The sequence below is a fragment of the Dromiciops gliroides genome, chromosome 2 (genome assembly GCF_019393635.1).
Source record: "Dromiciops gliroides isolate mDroGli1 chromosome 2, mDroGli1.pri, whole genome shotgun sequence".
Lineage (NCBI taxonomy): Eukaryota > Metazoa > Chordata > Mammalia > Microbiotheria > Microbiotheriidae > Dromiciops > Dromiciops gliroides.
This window is the reverse complement of record NC_057862.1, coordinates 390,236,618-390,257,352: the sequence shown is the minus strand read 5'-3', so window position 1 is coordinate 390,257,352 and position 20,735 is coordinate 390,236,618. Positions and strand designations below refer to the sequence as shown.

The following is a 20,735-nucleotide window of genomic DNA, read 5'->3' as shown; positions in this document are numbered from 1 at the left end:
GATACAAAGAAAGGCAAAGGAAAGTTCCTGCCCTCAAGGAGCACACAGTCTAAAGGGGGAGACAACATGTAAACAACTATATACAAACAAGATATATACAGGATACATTGTGGATAATCAATGGAGGGAAGGCACTAGAACTGAGGGATTGGGGAAGCCTTCCTGTAGAAGGTAGGGCTTTAACTGGGACTTGAAGCCAGGAAGGAAGAGAAGGAAGGAGAGCATTCCAGGCATGGGAGCTGCCAGAGAAAATGCCCACTGAGGAGATGGAATGTCTTGTTCGAGGAAGAGCAAGGAAGCTGCTGTCCCTGGAGAAGGGAGTACATGGGGGAGGTGGCAGGCTATGCTGAATGTCTTTGTCCCATGGTGTAGTAAATCTGCCATGTCATAAGTCTACCACTTATTAAGGAAATACCTGACTTACGAATTCCAGGGCTAGGGCTCAAACATACAAAAATCAAGATGGGGGCAGCTAGGTGGAACAGTGGATAGAGCAGCAACCCTGGAGTCAGAAGGACCTGAGTTCAAATCCGGCCTCAGACACTTGACACTAGCTGTGTGACCCTGGGCAAGTCATTTAATCCTCATTGCCCCCCAAAACAACAATAACAACAAAAAATCAAGATAACAGTCATCCTCAAGAAGCTTATATTCTTTTTTTTTTTCTTTTGGCAGGGCAATGGGGGTTAAGTGACTTGCCCAGGGTCACACAGCTAGTAAATGTCAAGTGTCTGAGGCTGGATTTGAACTCAAGTCCCCCTGAATCCAGGGCCGGTACTTATCCACTATGCCACCTAGCTGCCCCAACTTATATTCTTTTTTAAAATAAAGTTTTTATATCATTTATTTCCACATCACCTACTATTTTCCAATCTTCCTCCTTTTTTTTTTTTTTTTGCCTCCCAGAGAACCTTCCCTTATAATCCTAATAGGTCATGGTCCAAAAAGAGCTGAGACTTCCTGACTGAGGTTAATTGGTGAGCTTGCTTCCCAATGTCAGCTAAGAAGGAATGGAGGGAACTGCTCTACTACTCAGCATACTCTGACATTTTATGCTTGATTCTTTTCTCATGATGAGCAAGGCAATACCTGCTCTTAAGCCTCCAGGTGGGAGAGAGAACACCAGAATAAACAACCTGGTCCCACGGGTAGCTCTGAATATACAATGTCTTTTTCTTTTCTTTTTTTTTTGGGGGGGGTCTATTTGAGTTTGTTCCTTTCTACTTTTAGGTGATGTATTAGAAATGGACTAGGTGAGGGGGCAGCCAGGTGGTGCAGTGGATAAAGCACTGGCCTTGGATTCAGGAGGACCTGAGTTCAAATCCAGCCTCAGACACTTGACACTTAACTAATTGTGTGACCCTGGGCAAGTCACTTAACCCTCATTGCCCTGCAAAAACAAAAACAAAACCAACAAAACAAAAGAAAGAAAAAAAGAAAGAAATGGCTTTGAAAGATCAGGGAGCCACAAGTGGTCCAGCATCTGGAGTCCATTCCAGAGTTTGTCATCATCACCATCATCATTATTAAGATCAGCAGTGGAGAGGCATCAGCACTGCTGTGAGGAGCGAGCTGCTCGACTTAGTTCAGCAGTGAGTAGACTCATAATAGAGCAACTTTTCCAGTGGCTAGGTTATATTCATAAGTAAACTTGCTGGGACAAATGCTTCCTGGCAGTAGCTTTAAGCGGAAGTCCACTCTCCTCAAGGACTGAGGTGGTACAGAATCTAGTGTGGAGGGGATGTTTGTATTTCTAAGCAATATGTCTTCTCAGCAAATATTCTTTGGTAAAAGCCAACTGATATTGTTTAAATTATATTGGGATGCTCATCACTGAGGCAATAAATGATATTAATTGGGGAACATGTTGGAACGGGTCGAGATGATAATATTTTAATAAATGTTGGAGAAGCTGTGGGAAAATTGGAACACTAATGCATTGTTGGTGGAGCTGTGAACTGATCCAACCATTCTGGAGAGCAATTTGGAATTATGCCCAAAGGGCGATAAAGCTGTCCGTATCCTTTGACCCAGCAATACCACTTTTGGGTCTTTTTCCCAAAGAAATCATGGAAAGGGGAAAGGGACCCACATATACAAAAATATTTATAGCTGCTTTTTATGTGGTGGCAAGGAATTGGAAGTTGAGGGGATGCCCATCAATTGGGGAATGGCTGGACAAGTTGTGGTATATGAATACAATGGAATACTATTGTGCTGTAAGAAAGATGAGCAGGAGGAGTTCAGAGAAACCTGGAGGGTCTTGCATGGGCTGATGATGAGTGAGATGAGCAGAGCCAGAAGAACATTGTACACAGTATCATCAACACTGTGTGTTGATCTACTGTGATGGACTAGATTCTTCTCACCAATGCAATGGTACAGAAGAGTTCCAGGGAACTCATGATAGAAGAGGATCTCCAAATCCAAGAAAAAAAAAAAAGAACTGTGTAGTATAGATGCTGAATGAACCATACTATTTCTTTTGTTTTTGGTGCTGTTGTTTTTTCTATTTTGAGGTTTTTCATCATTGCTCTGATTTTTCTCTTATAACATGACTAATGCAGAAATAGGATTAATGTTATTGTGTGTGTGTGTGTGTGTGTGTGTGTGTGTGTGTGTGTGTGTGTGTGTATATAACCTATATCAGATTACCTGCTGTCTAGGGGAGGGGGAGGGAGGGGAGGGGAGGGAGGGAGAAAAATCTGAAATTGGAAAGCTTGTATAAACAAAAGTTGAGAACTATCTTTACATGTAATGGGAAAATTAATTAATTAATTAATTAATTTTAAAAGATGATAATATTTTGTTTTGGGGGTTTTTTGGTGAGGCAATTGGGGTTAAGTGACTTGCCTAGGGTCACACAGCTAATGAGTGTCAAGTGTCTGAGGCCGGAATTGAACTCAGGTCCTTCTGAATCCAGGGCCAGTGCTCTATCCACTGCTCCACCTAGCTGCCCCCAAGATGATAATATTAAAGACATTTCCAACTCCTCAGGGGTATCCCTGGAATCCCAAGGGGTAGATGGAGTCTGCCCTCTGGGGACTTATCTCCAGGGGGAAGTGGAAGTTAGAATAAGGGCTACATAACAATAAAAAGGGGGTAGGGAGGAGTTTAGCAAAACTAAGCAACACATTGAAAATGTCTGACATATATGCAATGTCCACACCCACAATCCTCCACATCTGCAAAGATGGTACCTTCTTAAATCTCTTTCATGGGTTCAAGGTTGGTCATCATAATATCACAGCATTCAGCTTCCATTGTTCTTTCTGGTTACATTGTTTGATGTGTTATGTATATTGTTTTCCTGGTTTCATTAACATCAGGTCATATTTTCTTATGATATCATCCCAGCCATCTTCCCTAATCCTAACCAACTACCACCCTTTCCATTTTTTCTTCTGGAAACTCAAATCTAATCAATACTACTATTGCTTCTGGAAAGGGCATGTCAGTGATGTTGTTCCCCTAAGCAGCACTGAGACTTCCCAGAGCAAAACGACCTTTCCTAGCCACCACTCCGCTATGCATGTCATCTGCCCCTTTAGAATGCTAGCTCCTGGAAGGCAGGAACTGGCTTTGCTTTTCTGTCTGTATATCTCTAGTGCTTGGCACATCCTAAGTGCTTATTAAGTGCTTTTCTATTCATTTATTCATTCTTTCTAACCTCAGACTGGTTCTTGGAGAATAGTTCATCACTGTGACCATACCCAAAGCCATAACGGCATAACAGATTCTGCCAGAGGCCTCTAAAACCCAGGCTCACCTCCTTGCCACAACATAGCATCAGAGTGAGACTTTAGTGGAAGCCAATGCTCACTGTATTATCAGATCACGGACTTTTAGGAACCCATTCCCCTGCCTAAGCAGATCTCTACAGCCACTGAAGGAAGCCACAGCCAATACAGGAGCACTACTAGATTTGTACTAAGACCTGGGTTCAAATTCCAGCACTGTCACATTTCCTGTGACCTAGGACAAATCACTGAACCTTTCTGAACCTCAGTTTCCTCATCTGTAAAATGAGGGGGTTGGATTCGATGATATCTAAGATCCCTTCATGCTCCATATCAACAATCCTATAATTACTGATACAGCTCACAAATCTATAGCACTTTACAACTAACAAAAAGACACTTCCTCACAAGCTTATGAGGTAGGTAGTGTAAGTATATTATTAGTTTAATGAATGAATGAAAAAGCATTCATTAGATGCTTACTATGTGTTAATCTCAAAAGGCAAAGTGAATAATCCCTCACATTTGTGGAGGACTTTACATTCATTCTCTTAATTGATAGGCCCTCAAATATCACATTTTGGATCTGACTTTTCTTGAATCAAAAATTTCAACCTGTAGCACAAACTTTTCAGGGCATTTCAGGAGTTTTCTACCCTCCTATCCCAGGATGATTGCTGTCTGTCTATTCTTTCCTGAATGAGGCCTAGCTTGAGAAAAAGCATCAAGGAAATTAATATCCAAGTGCTAATATTTTTAATGCTAATAAATTTTGTGAAACATGTCAATGCCTCATAAAACAGGGATTTTTTTGTTTGTTTGTTTTGTTTTGTTTTGTTGGCAGGGCCATGGGGGTTAAGTGACTTGCCCAGGGTCACACAGCTAGTAAGTGTAAAGTGTCTGAGGCCGGATTTGAACTCAGGTACTCCTGAATCCAGGGCCGGTGCTTTATCCACTTCGCCACCTAGCTGCCCCCTAAAACAGGGATTTTTAACTGTCTTTTGAGCTGAACCTGAAAAGTCCATTTCAGTCACTCAGATTTGCCCTGGGGCTGGAGAATAGAGAACTGTAGCTCCTTGAGCACCTGAAATGCCACTAGCAGATTTGGCAAAAGGTAAATCTCTTCCAAATACATGTGAGGTATCTGGTTTTAACTTCTATGTAAGAATTATGTATTACTCTATGTAACAATTAAAACACTCAGCTACAACTTCTTGATATAGAAATAAATTGTATGGAACATCCCATAGGAATTTGGAAAAGTCAGAAAAGCTACTGTTGCCTCCTTAGTCCTATCCTGGATTTCTTTGCCATCTTTTTTTTTTTTTAAACAAGCACTATAGAGTTACAAAGTACTCACTTGATCTTCACAACAACCTTTCAGGGTAAATCAAGTAGTTATCAATCACCCCATTTTATAAATGAGGAAACCATGGCTTAAGAGAAGGGAAAGTCATACAGCAAGTAGCAAACCTCAGTCTTCTGAATACTTCTTAAACAAAACTTCCTCACTAAGCTATGGAGCAATGTCTGGGCATCAGAAAATAGTTTAAATACTAAAACAACACAATTCCTGCATATTAATCAAATATCAAGAAAACACCAACTTATTTACAAAGGAGATTTGGAAATAGTAATGAGAATACTATTTGACCAAAAAAAAAGAAAAGAAAACTTCATAGCTTAATGAGGATATCAATCTACTGCTTAAGAAAACCTGACAGGTAACATGCAAGATCATTATAGTTGATATCCATATGGCCACACTCATAAACAGATACATGCCTATTTGCAGAAATACCCCAAATATTCCAAACCAAACCAAAAACAAATAGGTTGTAAAACAAGTGTACAGCCTAAAGAGATCTAAAAGAAACAAACTTTTCTTTCTGTGATATATACACTGCATCTTGTAGTTGATAAAAAATAAAATCTCTGCAAAAAACCCCTCCCCACCTACTCCCACTGAGCTGATATCAATAGCGTCTGTTCATCTTCTTAAACTTCTCATAATGATAATCATCAGTTGCCTTTTCATTGGGGGGGCGCTTGCGATTTGGAGGAGACCCTTAAAAGAAAAAAAGAAGAAAAAGATATTAGCCATAGCTTAAAGCAACAAACACCAGTATCCATAAGCAGGAGCTACCAGAACGGATTCCTACAGGGACCTGTGATTATGTTGGTGGCCATGGAAGGTCACAGCTCCTACAAGTGAGGACTGGAGAAGAGAATCATAGAGACACAAGAAATCTTCTCCAAGTCAATATGATCATAAGCCTCTTAGAATACAGCCAGGTAGGAAAACAGACAACAGACCTAGAATCTACCCTGGGGCTTGCTATGACTTACCTGAGTGTTCACTCCACAGGCCTGGCCAATGGAAACCCCAGGGCCAAGTCTACCCAGTGATGTCAAGAAGATTTTAGTGGAGGCCAGGGCAAAGAAGCAAACAGGGATTAAACAGCACTCTCTTGGGGCCAAAAATAAGAGTAGCCCAAATAGAAAGAAGTCTGTGTCTTTTCTATTTAGAATAAAAGGAAAAGCCTGAGAGTGCTGGGTTTTGAGAAGTAAATAAGTTAGGACAGTCCCAGAGCACCACCTCAGAGGTGTTACCAAAAGCAGCAATTACCAAAAGGACCCTGCCACCATGTACACTAACTCAGAGCATAGCTCAACCAATTTGCCCGGTGTTTAGGAGAAATATACAATCTTTGAAAGGGTTATAGCAGAACCAGCCTTAGAGAAAATGCTCAGAATGCCAAGTTTCTTTTAAAAAAGTGTTGCAAACAAATTCCCTTTTCTTTTCTTTCCTGTCCCGGTCATTTGCCACAGACTCTCCCTATCACCCCACACCAAGTAAGTACAGAGACATGTGCTCTTACTCTCAGGTTCTGGTTTCTCAGTATCTCCCACCCTGAGGGGACGGGTTTTCGGCTCCTCCTTGTGCCTCCGAACTGGGGCATTGAGTTCTTCATGATAAACTAAAAGGAAACAATTTGACAACAAATTCAACAAACACTGAGAAGCACCTACTGTGTGCGGAACACTCACAAGTTAAGAGATCTAGGTATTTTGCTGCCCACTTGTAAGTGGAACAGAAATAAAAGAAAGGGCATTAGAGCAAGAAAGTGAGGGGACCAGGTGTCTGAGATACACTCACATCGGTTATGCTGCACATAGTTCACAGCCATGTTAGTTGGAACAAAAGAGGTTTCACTGTCTTTCTTTTTGTTCTGTTGCTCTGCCAGTAGGCGTGCCTTGGCATCTTCTGTTGAAATGATATTTTTTATTTTTGCACTGTGGGGAAGAGAAGGAAAACCACTTAACCTTAAAATATGGGGAATTCAAAGGCAAGAGGCTTATAAAACTGCCATCTTCCCTCCACCCTCACCAAGTACACAATGAGAGACAGAGGAACATGAATTGGAAACTAGTGGGAGAAGAACAGAGTTCTTTACTGAGATCTTGGCCTATTCCACATGCAAAAGAGGCTTTAAAGGGAAATTACATATCCACATAGATTTTTTTGATTATTATATTGATTTGTTACTATCTATACCATATTATTACTATATATATTTGGTTCCTATATTGATTTGCATTATCTCCTCCCTTTTAAAAACAGCTGCTTTAGGCCAAAATGAAGAGGGACAATTAAATGAAACTGAACTAATTATTGCCAATTTGAACAATGAGAGGAAAGTCAAAAGGCCTTGCTGAAAACAGACTTCGGAGTAGATAGTGTTGGGTGTGTGTGTGTGTGTGTGTGTGTGTGTGTGTGTGTGTGTGTGTGTGTTTTGGCGGGGCAATGAGGGTTAAGTGACTTGCCCAGGATCACACAGCTAGTCAGTGTCAAGTGTCTGAGGTTGGATTTGAACTCAGGTCCTCCTGAATCCAGGGCCTGTGCTTTATCCACTGCACCACCTAGCTGCTGCCCCCAGATACTGTGTTTAAGAGCACTTTTACTTTCAACCACAAGGGGCCTCCCTCAAGCCTTTCCACCTGCTGGGCCATTTAAGAAGCCTGGAGAGCAGAATTACCCTTCTATTTCCTCCTCATGATTATTGTGGATATGTGTGAGAGAAAAGAAGAGAGAAGTGGAGAGAAGGGGGGTGGGAAGAGAGAGAGAGAAAGGGAGAAGGAGGGAGAGAGAGACAGAGGGAGGGGGCTGGGAAAGAGAGAAGGAAAGAGAGAGGGAGTGGAAGAGGGAGAGGGAAAAAGAGTGTTTTGGACTAGCTGTGTGATTTTACTGGCATAGGAACTTCTCAGGAAACTTCCTCTACTGCCATCTGCATCTGCACTGCCACTTCTAGCCTGGGTTACCTGGGGGAACTGAGAGGTTTGCCGACTTGCCCAGAGTTGCACTGCTAGTATGGATCAAGGGCAGGAATATTAATTCCAAAGCCAGCTCTCTATCTATTTCACTATCACTACTTCTTATGGGAGGAAAATATGGGAAGAAAGAAAATATTTTTAAAGACAGGGTTAAGAGAAGTATTTTTTAAAGTACTGACCACTTCTCCAAACCACAATCTGTTTAGGCTACTGGTCCAGAGTCCTTGTCAGCCCTCCCCAGTTACATTTGCTATTCTTGAAGTATCATTGGCTGAACCAGGGACATTATGTTTACTTTTGATTTTTGCCTTAGTGCAAAAGTTTCAGCAACACTTCCCTTAAATTCTACTTAATGTAAACTAGTCAACCAGGTTGCACAGTGTATAAAGTACTAGACTTGAAGTCAAGAAGGCCTGAGTTCATATCCTGTCTCAGACACATTAGCTGTTCGACATCAGGCAAGTCATTGAACCTATCTACTTCAGTTCTCTCACCTGTAAAATGAAAATAAAAATAAAATAGGGTTGTTGTAAGGATCAAATGAAATGTGTTTTGTAAAGCACTTTCCAAATCTTTTTTAAATTTAATTTAATTTTTTTTTGATGAGGCAATTGGGGTTAAGTGACTTGCCCAGGGTCACACAGCTAGTAAGTGTTAAGTGTCTGAGGCCAGATTTGAACTCAGGTCCTCCTGATTCCAGGGCCAGTGCTCTATCCACTGTGCCACCTAGCTGCCCCACACTTTCCAAATCTTAAGGACCTATTTATCCCAGCTATTATGCCTATTATTTCTAATAAATGAATTATTTCTATTGAATTTCTATTTACTGAATGAATAAAGTCAGAGAATAAAACATACTCGATGCCTAAGTCCACCTCAGGGATACCGCTCAGCATCTGGTTGGACAGCATCTCTTCTGTTTTCTTGGCTGAGGAGACTCGGATGCTCTCAGGGAGCTCATAGAGACAGTCTTCAGCATTCTTCAACTTCACCTTCTGCTCCTCGTTTTCCACAATTCCTTTCCTCTTCTTTAGCTCAGTCTCAATGTATTTCATCCTAGAACATACCAAGAGACAGCAGGTAGCATATGAGCTCTGCTCTGAGCCACAGCCCCATTGCTGGTCCAGCAAAAGAGGAAAGTATATTGAGAGGACCTTCAGGAACTGTGAGATAGATGGGAAGGGGTGGGAGATTGGAAGACAGAAAAAGGAAAATAATTCTGAAGCCTTCTAGAAGTTCCAAAAATTTCCCTTGGTTCTGCTAGGAAATAGGATTTAGAACCCACAATGAAAGAACTATCTGTTCATACCCTAGAAAACAAAAACACTTACATGTCAGCATCTTCGTCCCTTCGGTTGGTTTCTGCTGAAAATGAGGTGCCTAAGTTGAGGTCTTCCTCTTCATTAATCCTAAATGGAGACAGAGCTATGGTACCTTTAATGTTGCCTTGGGGAAAAAAAATCTACTAAGCCCATTTTTAAAAAAACACATCAAAGAACATTTTGTAAATTATTCTTTCACAGCTGCTCTTTCCCCCAGTCTCTCTGAGGATGGAAGTGAGCTTTCCTAGTACTGTGAGCAATCAAGATTGAGTATATGCACAAAGAGAGACACTGTTCTCAACACTTTCTAAAAATGTTTTCCACCAACCTGTCCTTGTTTCTCTCCTTAAGTTTCTTCATGTCCACCATTCCACCCGTCTTGATCTTAAAGGGATCATCCTGCCAAATAAGAATGATGATAATAATGAAAAAGCAAATATGGTTTATAAGCTCTGTGAAGGACAAAGATCATTCATGTTTTTATCACCCATAGTTTAATTATCAAAAAGTCATTAAGAGGGGCGGCTAGTTGGCACAGTGGATGATGCACTGGCCTTGGATTCAGGAGGACTTGAGTTCAAATTCAGCCTCAGACACTTGACACTTACTAGCTGTTTGACCTTGGGCAAGTCACTTAACCCTCATTGCCCCACCCCCACCCCCCAAAAAAGATATTAAGCACTTACTATGTGTTAGGAATAGTATTGGGTGCTAGCCCCTAACATTCAGGACCCTGAATAGGTTAGGTATCAATAAATGTTGGTTGATATAGGATAGATAACCCCTCTGGAGGACAATCTACTTCAGTTCTGCTCATTAAACAACTGTGCTTTACTGAACTATAAATCACACTTTTAAAACTTGCTAATCTTTCAGGGTCATCCTTGCTAGCCAAATATGAAGGCATTCACAAGAGATGTCAGCAAAACTCACCACTAGAGTTGTCTCTTCCTGTACTTTCTCCCCAACCAGGAGGGCTACAGCGCTGAGGGGAAAAATGGTGGGTACAACTCAAAGACAGGAAAACATAAAGCAGTCAGTTCAGTAATTCATTACCCAAGCTGAGAAGAAAAACCCATGTGAATAATGGGGGCCAAAAAGGCATGTTAAGAAAGATCACATTAAAAAAAATCCACAACCAACCAGACTAAAACTAATGCTAAACTCTCAACTTTACAGGCATATTCTTAGTTCTTGGAACTAAAACAGGATTTAGAGGTAACCTAGTCCAAAACTCCCCCCCTTCCTCCCTCCCTCCCCCCAGGTCACAAAGGTAATTAGAGCCAACACTTGAACCCAGGTCTTGTGATTCCAAATCCAGTCTTCTTTGCACTGCTTCCATTCTCCATATTTCCAAATATCACTGACAGTGGCTCAAGATTTCTGCCATTTCCTTCAAAGGATGTAAATGATTTGGTCATGATGACTTGAATTCATCAAAGGTAACCCTCATACCATCATTTACTCCCCTAGAGAGTATCCAACCCCTATAAGTAATTTTTTCATCATGTCATTTTCAGTGCAAAGGTCATTTTCCTTGGCAGAGAAAACAGAAGCAAAATAAACACTGAGCATCTCTATTTTCTACTCTGCCTACTCCTTATTCTGACTAACTGCCAAACATCTGGAAAAAGCAGGGGAAGTAGACACAGAAGATGGGCTTTTTCAAGTAGTTGTGCATTTCTTACAGCATTACACAAAGGGGATCCAGGACATACTTTTCTTCTCTTCTGACTGTGGTCCCCAGTCCAAGGCGGCTTGACCTACCTCACCCCATTAGGTCGTTTCCTCAAGCTCTGAACTTCTTTGGTCTCCTCAAGTTTCAACCTGAATATAACAGAGAAATGATTAAGCAGTCAAAAAATCAAAATAAAATGGGGTCTGGTTATTGAGAGTTCTAATCAATGCCTCTGAGTCCCCAAGGGTACCTGTATTTCCAATTAGTGATAAGTTAAGGAAATCTGGCTTCTTTACCTGCTGAGGGAAAACAGCCCCCAAGTGTAGCAGTTTTTTACCATAAAATATGTGAGTGTGTGTGTGTGTGTGTGTGTGTGTGTGTGTGTGTGTGTGTGTAGGAGAGAATTAGGGGAAGCTTAAAAAGGCAGGTTAGGAATTAATATTCTAAAATTGAGAAATTAAGTTTCAGCACCTCTGGTGCCTATCACCTTTCACTGTCCCCATCCCCCTCCCTTCTTTCCTATACTTAATAACTGTATTGTTTTCTCTCAGAAGAGAGAGAGGAAGTTTTGTAAATATTCTGTAGTTTAGGGCAGAGCATAACATGTACCTATGTCTATATATAAAGGAATAAGAATGTTTCTACTGCCTACCTCGTAGGGTAGTTGTGTAGATCAAATGAGACGACTTGTGTAATGTACTCTGGAAACCTCGAGATGCTACATAAATATCAAATATGCTAATATACCTCGGCAAGAAAGCTTATACTGTTGAATGAATTGTTGTCAAAGGAAGAGGACACACGTCATACATATACTTTAGGCATACCCGTTCATTCAACAGACAGCTGTCAGTCAAGACAACAGGCACATAGTAAACATTCAATAAGAGCCTTGCACTGTACTAAGGAGTAGGGATACAAAGAAAGGCAAAACCAGTGCCTGTCCTCAGGGAGCTCCCATTTTACTGCGGGTGACAGCACCGATGCTACGCGGATGGCGGAGAGCCTCGATGGGGAGGCACCAGGTGCTGGCTCCCCGCAGCTCCCGCATCGCCTCTGGGGCGCTCGCCCACCGAGGCGCGTGAGACAAATACTCAGATTAAAAACCGGGCTGTGCGAGATCAATCCCGCAGGCTCGGGGTCAAGGTCGGGTGCCCTCCCGTCTGGGCTGCGGCCTCCTGGGACTGAAAGCGGCCCCGCCCTCCCACACCAGGGGCTCGGCCGTTTCCCGGGGGTATCGCAGTGGGTCAGGGCTTCTCCTAATGGCAGCTCCGCCGTCCCGACTCCGCTGCCCACTCACCGGACCTCCTCACTGTCCTGCTCGTCAGACTCCGACTCCGAGTCGGCGCGGCGCTTGCGGAAGGTCTTGCCGGCCCGCATGGTCCCCCGCACCCGGGCTCCCCCGGGGACAGCCGCTGGCTACCCCCGATGCCCCTTCCCCGGCCTGGACCTGCGCAACTGCTCAGGATTGGTTCCGGCGCAGGAGAGTGCGGTCAGAGCTCCGTGCGGGCCGTGGGAACCGGGGGCGGGCCCGCCGCCGCCGCCGCACGGAGCTCTCCCCATAGGGCCGCGCGCTTGGTAGCCCGCCCCGCCCCGGCCTGCCCCGCCCCCGCCGTGTTCGGCGGCCGCTGCTGCTCTTGCTGCTGCTCCCGCTGCTGTTCCCGCTGCTGCTCCCTTGCTCCTGCTCCCCTGCACCTGCTCGCCCGCTTCTGCTCTCCTGCTCCTGCTCCTGCTCCTGCTCCTGCTCCCGCCGCCGCCCGGGCCGCGGGGGATGGGGAGAGAGCCGCTGCACGAGTTGACGCTCGGGAGCCCAGCCCTCCGAGGTGAGCGTGGGCGCGCTGGGCGACAGCCGTTATCCCTCCAGAGCCGTGGGGGCGGGGCGGGGACTAAGGCTGTGAGGAACGCGAAGGGGACCCTTCCACTCCCTCCTTGCCTCCCTCCTCTTCTTCCCTTCCCCTCCCTTTTGATTCCCCTTCCCTATAGTTCTCCCCCCTCATTCCCCTTCCTTCCCCTCTCAATGCATTCCCCACCTCCCTTTTCTTTTTTCCCTCCCCCCTCCTTCGCCTCCCTACTCCCCCCGCCCCTGCCTAAATCCAAAAGCTCGGCGGGGGGGAGGGGGGGTGTCAAAATTATACCAGTGTCCCAAATCTCCCCACTTTCTCCCCAAGGGGCACCTTCCAACGGGACAGATTTTGTCAAATATAAAATCCCAGAGATTTCCTTACTGCTCAGAACCAGGAATCTCCAATTTGTACTGTTGTCTCTGGTACATTTCAGTAATTATTTAATTCAGACTGTAGAGAGTTGGCCTTAAAAAAAAATGAGATAGCCTAAAACAATACTTTTAAAAGTAATTTGTATTTAGGGACTTAAGAGACATTTTCCCAACATCCCACGGCCCTGAGATGAATATTTTAAAGGAAAAAAATTACACGTTTCTCTCTTGTTATTATTTTAAACTAAATACCGATAACTGTAGTGGCAGGCCTCTGCCATCCCTAACCAATCAGAAGGAAGCTTCCTGTATTTTTAGTTAACATTAGTATAGTAGCCTAATGATACTGGATTCTGGAAGAAGAAGGTTCTGTACTTGATTTTAATATTTACTTGCTAGTTTCTTAATAATTCTATAACTTGATTTCCTTATGGAAATAAAACCTCCTCTCCCACACAAGTTATGTGAGGATTAAGTTCATCTTTTTAAAGTGAGTTTCCAGAGGACTAAGGCTTTATGTTAGTACATACTAATTGTTTACTTTTAAAAAAATTTTTTAAACCATAGGGGAGGTCTTCTGGTAGTTGGATCTTCCACTAGCAAGTTGTCCCAGTTTTAATGGAGTCACAAAGTCCGACCCATTTACCCTCCCTACATATCGTTTTCACTTGCTTATAAATGTATGCACCAATGCTGATTGTTTTGTCAGTTCTCATACCTTTGGACTGCCAGTGTTAACTAGTGCCTAAGAAATGGGGTGGTTTGTTTTGTTTTGTTTTTTCCTACGGAAGGGTAAAGTTAGACTTGCCCTGGGCAAAACATCGTATTACATTATATCACAACTAGTCCACAAAGTAGATGGCACCAGGTATCTAGGTATCTTTAAATACAACTGAATAGTAGGTGTCAAGGACTGGACATCTTGTCTCAAGACCATTGTTTTGTTTTGGTCATAGCTAAGCTAAGTGCCCCCTCCAAAGGTTCGGAACTCCACCTCTGTCTGGCCTGACCTAGGCCCCTGCACGCTGACTATGTTCTTTGATGGAAGAATTGAGTAAATAACGTGTTTCATAAGGTGGTACTACAACTGAATGAAAGATTGGCAGTTTGGGTTAGTGGAATTAACAGTAGACTACAAATTAGAAGACCTGAGTTTGAATTCTAGCTCTGCCACTTGTTTGCTACTTGAATCATTTATACCTGGTGCTTCTTCCCTCCTCTGTAAAATGGGGCTGCTATCTCTATTACCTACCTCACAGGGCTGTCTGGAGGATTGAATGAGATCGTGGATGTAAACAATGGATGTAAAGCATTTTAGAAACCATAAAGTGTTATTTTAATGTCAGCTTTTATTACTATGGATTTAGATTTAATAAATATTTGTTGGATTGAGTTGTGAGAATATTTTGTTCTTTTTTTTTTGTTTTAGGAGGGATGTTTGGTTCTGGATTGAACTGGTTTGCTAGCCGTTTGCTTAAAAAAACCTTTTATTTGGGTTTTAAGTCAACAAAATTAATATTTGTGTTCAGGAAATTAGTATTTGTTATTCAGAAAATTGATACCATTTGTTCTAATTTCTAGTTAGATTGATAACATAGTAGAAAGAGCACTGGACGTGGGTTCTGCCACTAACTTTCTATGTGACTTTGGGCATGCCACTTTGCTTCTCTAGGCCTCAGTTTCCCTATGATGAACAGGTTAGACTAGATAATGTATCATCATGGGCTTTCCAACTCTAAAAGACCACATATCTAAGTCCCTACTTAAAAGTCTCCTAATTCATATTTGTCTAGTACAAAGGTGTCTAACACACCACACACAAGCAGCATGTGGCCCCTAATACTCCCCAGTACACTGGAAAGAGACAAAAATTTAATTGGAAAATATTTAACAAAATGTATAAAAGCACAATAAAACATTATGTTAATATGTGGTTTTCTAAGTTAGTATGTGGCCTACAAGGATCTTCAGTTTGGTTTAGTGGCCTGATTTCTATTTGAATTTGACACCATTACTCTAGTGTATGTAATAATAATTAAGCTAGCATTTGTATGGATTTTTAAGGTTTGCAAAGTGCTTTACATATATTTCATTTGATCCTCACAACAACCCTAGGAAGTATGTGCCTTTATTATCCCCATTGTACGGAAACTTGAGGCAAGACAGGTGAAGTGATTTTCCCTGGGTTACAAGGCTAGAGAGTGTTTGAGGCCAAATAAGAACTGAAGTCTTCCTGACTAAAGTCTAGAGCTTTATACACTGCACCACCTAGTTACCTAGGGATACCTAGTGTATATGTTGTTTGTGACCAGGCTTTGGTTGATTTCCCCTACTTCCTATCCAGTCCTCCTAATCAGGAAAAAGCCTGTCCTATCAAATCAGTGTTTCTTGTGCAAGACAGTAGTGTTAGGTGCTATAAGGTTTTAGAAGTACAAGTTGGGGGGCAGCTAGATAGCGCAGTGGTTAAAGCACTGGCCCTGGATTCAGGAGGACCTGGGTTCAAATCCGGCCTCAGACACTTGACACTTACTAGCTGTGTGACCCTGGGCAAGTCACTTAACCCCCATTGCCTAAAAAAAAAAAAAAGAAGTACAAGTTATGGTCCCTACCCTCAAGAAGCTTGGAATATTTAGTTGAGGAGTCTAGATCCTCACACTTAAAAGTTAAATCATTCAATTAACTAGTATTTATTGAATGCCAACTCTGTGCAAGTAATTGAAGATAATGATAAAGGCCTGGTCCCCATCCTCAAGGACCTTAACAGCAACAATACTGACTGATGTTTGTTCATTATAGTGTTTTAAGTTTTATGCAACACTTTCTTCACAATTCATAACTGTCATGCAAATTAAAATATGCCCTGCACTTCTTAGATTTTTGTTTGTCTGTGTTCCCAGCATCTTTGACAGTACCTTGAAGTGAGAGATATTTAATATTTGCTGAATTTAAATGTGTAAAAATATAAATATTCATATTGAATGTAACAGTAAAAATATTTAAATAACAGTTCAAAACAATACAAGATGTCACAAGGTCATAGCTGATTGTGCAGCCAATTACATAGCCAATAAGTGCCACAGGGAGCCAGTCATCACTGGGAGCTGGTTTGGACTGAGCTGGGCTGGTCCTTGAAGGCTTCTTGGAGGTGATAGGACTGGAGCCAAGTCTGGAAGGTTAGACAAAAATTAGACCAGGAGAGAGAAGGGAGTCTAGCTTGCTTTTCCCATTGTGGCCCTGTGCTCTTACCCCACTTCTCCCTGGATTTCTTTCTTTCTTCTTTTTTTTTTGGGGGGGGGCAGAGCAATGAGGGTTAAATGACTTGCCCAGGGTCACACAGCTAGTGTCAAGTGTCGGAGGTCGGATTTGAACTCAGGTCCTCCTGAATCCAGGGCCGGTGCTTATCCACTGCGCCCCCTAGTTGCCCCCTCTCCCTGGATTTCTAAGGCTTATCCTAATATGCTAGTTGTTTGTTCCATGGCCCCCTTCCTCCCGCAAAAAGACTGTGCCGCAAGTAAAATAGAAGTTTCTTTAGGGCACAGACTGCTCCTGCGGGGGCGGGGGCGGAGGGGGGTGTGTGTCTTTGTCTCCCAAATGATTGGGAGGTAATAGGTTTGCCAGTCCCCTGATACTCAACGCTGGGGTTATTGACAGCTGACTCAGGTTTGTTCTCAAGAAGATGGCAGTCTATAGGAGGAAGGACCGGAAAGGTGTTTGGTGACAAAGTCTATGATTACTCTTTTCTTTTTAAAAAGGTTTTACTTACTCTCTTTTTTAAAAAGTCACTGTCACTTTCCAATGATCCCCCCCCCCCCATTGCGCCATCCCCTAAAACAAGTAAAGCCTGCATGCATGCACATTGGCCAGGTCTGAAGATGTTTGCCTTGTTCCGCTCCTGAAGGCCCCCCTCTCCGCAGCAAGGCTGAACTCGGTCCTCTTCCCAGGAGGAGGTAACCAGGGCACTGGGGGAGAGGGCCGCCCAAGTCGGCCCCGCGAGTCCCCGCCTCCCGGGCTCGGAGCTGGGATGCCAGCGGGCCCCGCCTCCGCCCTTGGCCTGGGAGCTGCTTGGCTTCTCCAACCGTGGGCTCTCTCGCTCGTGGGCTCGCTCTTTCGGGTGGGAGCCACTTCCCTGGCTCCCCCTGCCCCTGCTCCATTCGTGGACCAGGCCGACGCGGCGCCCCCCGCCCCTCCCCCCGCTCCCCGAGCCCTCCCTTGCACCTGTCGTGGTTCGGGAGGAAATCCCCTCACCCTTACCGTCCCCTCCCCTCAGCCCGCGGGGTCGCTCCCGATCCGCTCCCCCCCCACCCCTCCCCGGGCGTAGTCCCGGACCCCCGTCCTCGGCAGAAAAGCGGGCGGAGCCCCGGGGTGCCGCAGCCGCAGCTCGAGCCTGGGAGAGGCGAAGTGGAGCCCGAGGAGGGCGAGGACCGAGGAGGGGGGCTGGTGAGCGGCCGGGGCCCCTATTCTGCCGTTGGGGGCACTGGGGCCTGGCCCTAGCTCAGCCGGGCTTATGGAACTGACTGGAGATGGGAGGGGGATGAGAGGATAAGGGGAGGGGGAATTAGACCCACCTCTTCAGGGAGGAGGGTTGGTGTAGAGGGAAGAGATTAAGGGGGGGGGGAGAGGGAAGATGGGAGGATCTGAGAAGAGTTAAAGGGGGATGGAGGAGGGCTGAGAGAGAAAAGAGAGAATGGGGAAGGGTGGTGAAGATGAGGGCAGGTTAGAGAGGTCTGGGAGTGAGATTTGGGGAGAAGCTGGAGAGGGTTAAAGGGGGATTGTGGATGGATCGAGGCCGGTTAGGACCCTCTCCCCCTTCTCTGCCCAGCAGATAAGAAGTTTGTAAATGAGGCTTGTAAAAGCTGTTTTGGTAGGAGAGGAGGAAATGTGAGGGTTTGAGGGAGTGCTTATTTGGGAGACAGGATTGAAATAAATGGGGGGCAAACAAGGCAAATAGCGTTTGGGGGTAGGATTAGGAGGAAGCCTGGAGTTGTGCTGGAACGGGATGGCATGCATTGGTAACTCGGGTAAAAGAATTAGAAGGTGAGTGAGGACTTGCAAGCAGAGGGATGAGAGTGATTGAGAAATGTGTTGTGGATGCAAAAACTAAGGCAAGAAAACCGTAGGAGCTGGTGACTCCAGACAGAATTAGTTAGGGTAGTTGCCTTGGATGAGAAGTGTTTCCCAGGGGGCCGCTGCTTCAAGCCTCGAGCCTCGGTTTAGTTTTTGCTGTGCAGCAGCTCCTCTCACTTTAATGAGGACCAATAGGGTGGGCCCTTGGTCAGTTAACCCTTCTTGCACCCACCTTACTACTTTTTTTTTTCCCATGGGGAGGAAGGTAATTTTGGAATTCCAAAGGCTGCGATCACAGCCACATCACACAACCTGTGTGGACAAGGATGATGCAGCAAAAGCTCTTCAGGAAAATGATGAGTAACACTGTGAGGCAGCCTGGGCAACAGGCTTGCTGCCTGGGCTCTAGTTCTCTTGTTGGAATTTGATGCTTGCTCATGGGCCTGCCTCCTCCAGACCCTCCTTCGTCAGGGGGTAAAGCATGACAGTTGCATTTGATCTCTTCTAAGGGAGCATTTGTCTTCACCTGCAGCCTCTCTTTTGAAATCTTAATTGTGTAACCTGGCAGCCTCCAAAAGAAGGCTGATTTCACCCTGAAAGCCTAGTGGGAAGGTTTGTATGTCAGTGTATGTGCATTCTCTCTCTCTCTTTGGGGGGGGGGCAATGAGGGTTAAGTGACTTGCCCAGGGTCACACAGCTAGTAAGTGTCAAGTGTCTGAGGTCAGATTTGAACTCAGGTTCTCCTGAATCCAGGGCCAGTGCTTTATCCACTGCTCCATCTAGCCACTTTCTCCCCTTCCCTCCACCCACCCACCCCCAACCAGGTCTTATAGAAATCTGGGGGGCAGGGGGTGTTTCTGTCTTAACTCAGAGGGGGAAAGTAGTATATAAATAGCCAGGAGAAAGAATGAATTTGTGTACAGAGTAGTATTGGAGTTTTTGTATGAATATGGATGGTAATATATTACTTATGGCATTGGGAGATTTGGTGAAAAGGATGTCCTTTTTAACTCAAGTTTTAGCAGTGGCTGCTGGAGAAAGAGGGAAGATGGAACTCTGCTTTTTGCAAATTGTAATTTCTTTTCAACAGGTACTGAACACAAGTGCCTACTGTGTGCATATCCTTTACCAGGCACTCCATTTCTTCGACTTTTTCAAAGTGTTGTGTACTGCTCCCACTTCTAAGATAAAAATGAGAAATACTAAACATTGCATGTTCTTGGCAAAAACTTACAAGGATTAGCGAGCAGAAGTTGTTAGTTTGTTCTCTGGGTAGGGTTGTCCATTGATAATTAGCAGTCCTTGACCTGTGCTGCATTTTTAGGGTTTGCTCATAGGTTCCTATTAAATGAGGGTTATTTACTTGGCTTCAGAAGCAATTATCTCAAGCTTAGTGCTTACTACAGCCTTCCTTTTCTTTGTCTACTTATAGCCGATTCTTTTTAGGTTCTCTAGGTTTGGATGTTAAGCCTTGGGGGAATTGGTGCTAATTTCTGCCTAGGTACAAGGGTCCTTGCAGGGACTTCGACGGGATTCCGTTTGTGATGTGTCAAAAGAAGAAAGCATGTTGTGGGTAGGTGGAAAAGATCTTAGTGTGTGGAGCAGTGCTCCTCGTTCAAGGAATCATGTCTTGTCAGGTCTGAACCACAACTTAAGGGCTTTGTGAACATGTGCTTCTTCTTGTGTTATCCTCTTTCTGCGTGGCCTGCACAACAGAGAAACCAGTAGAAGTTATGCTTAAGGTAATTTAATTTTCTTTAACAGACACATTGTAATTTTAATAAATGACAATTTTAGGAGAGAGGTGATACAGATTTATTTGTTATGTGATGGCAGTGCCTTGTTACAATGAAAGAAAACCCTGCTAAAGTAGTTGGGAATAAAAGGCCTTTCAGTATTCAAAGGAAAGAACATAATTTGAATCTACTTTGATTATGAGTTTTCCTTGATCTAAGGAAAGACTTTTGGTTTTTCCCCCACAGTAAAACTAGGTGAGAGACACTGAATCACGTCTTTCATACAGAATACAACATATCTGGGATTTATATAGTGAAGTGCATTTCCTCAGAGAGTTAGAAGTTGTTCTAGAAGCACTCACATTAAAGCAAAAATATGATATTGTTTTTAAATCTGACCTCTACTTCAGACTGCAGATGCTAAAATGCAGTCTAATTACCCACAAGCTTTGGTAATCCTGTGCAGGTCAACATTTCCTTCCATGCCAAATCAAAAGTATTCAGTCTCTCTTTTCAGAATAGCTAGGGGAGTCTAAATTCCTGATTTCTAGCCTAACTGAGAGGTTAACAAAGCAAAAACCAAAAATAATTTATTAAGTTCATGATAGGAATGAATTCTTTTCAAGATCGTGGCTCAACTACTTC

At 43.8% G+C, this 20,735-nt stretch overlaps 2 protein-coding genes across 13 annotated transcripts in view; one reads left to right on the top strand and one right to left on the bottom strand.

Moving 5' to 3' along the window:
- Positions 1-2,843: 2,843 nt before the first annotated feature.
- Positions 2,844-12,581, bottom strand: C2H9orf78 (chromosome 2 C9orf78 homolog). Its single transcript, XM_043982586.1, has 9 exons — positions 12,376-12,581; positions 11,165-11,224; positions 10,331-10,382; positions 9,726-9,796; positions 9,407-9,484; positions 8,934-9,131; positions 6,901-7,037; positions 6,623-6,721; positions 2,844-5,808 (listed from the first exon to the last, which is right to left on the bottom strand). Exons 1-9 carry the CDS (start codon positions 12,453-12,455, stop codon positions 5,717-5,719), a joined length of 867 nt encoding a protein of 288 aa, XP_043838521.1. The 5' UTR covers positions 12,456-12,581; the 3' UTR covers positions 2,844-5,716.
- Positions 12,582-12,857: 276 nt separating this feature from the next.
- USP20 (ubiquitin specific peptidase 20) overlaps positions 12,858-20,735 on the top strand; it is a 61,515-nt gene continuing 53,637 nt past the window's right edge. For 5 of the 12 annotated variants that reach the window (XM_043982566.1, XM_043982564.1, XM_043982567.1 and 2 more), the window contains exons 1-2: positions 17,269-17,727; positions 19,992-20,096. The gene's annotated coding sequence lies outside the window, so the exon portion shown is untranslated. Of the gene's footprint in view, positions 12,899-17,154; positions 17,238-17,268; positions 17,728-17,995; positions 18,325-18,945; positions 18,967-19,991; positions 20,097-20,735 lie in introns of those variants that run through there. The other 7 variants (XM_043982557.1, XM_043982555.1, XM_043982558.1 and 4 more) reach the window with 7 other exon arrangements.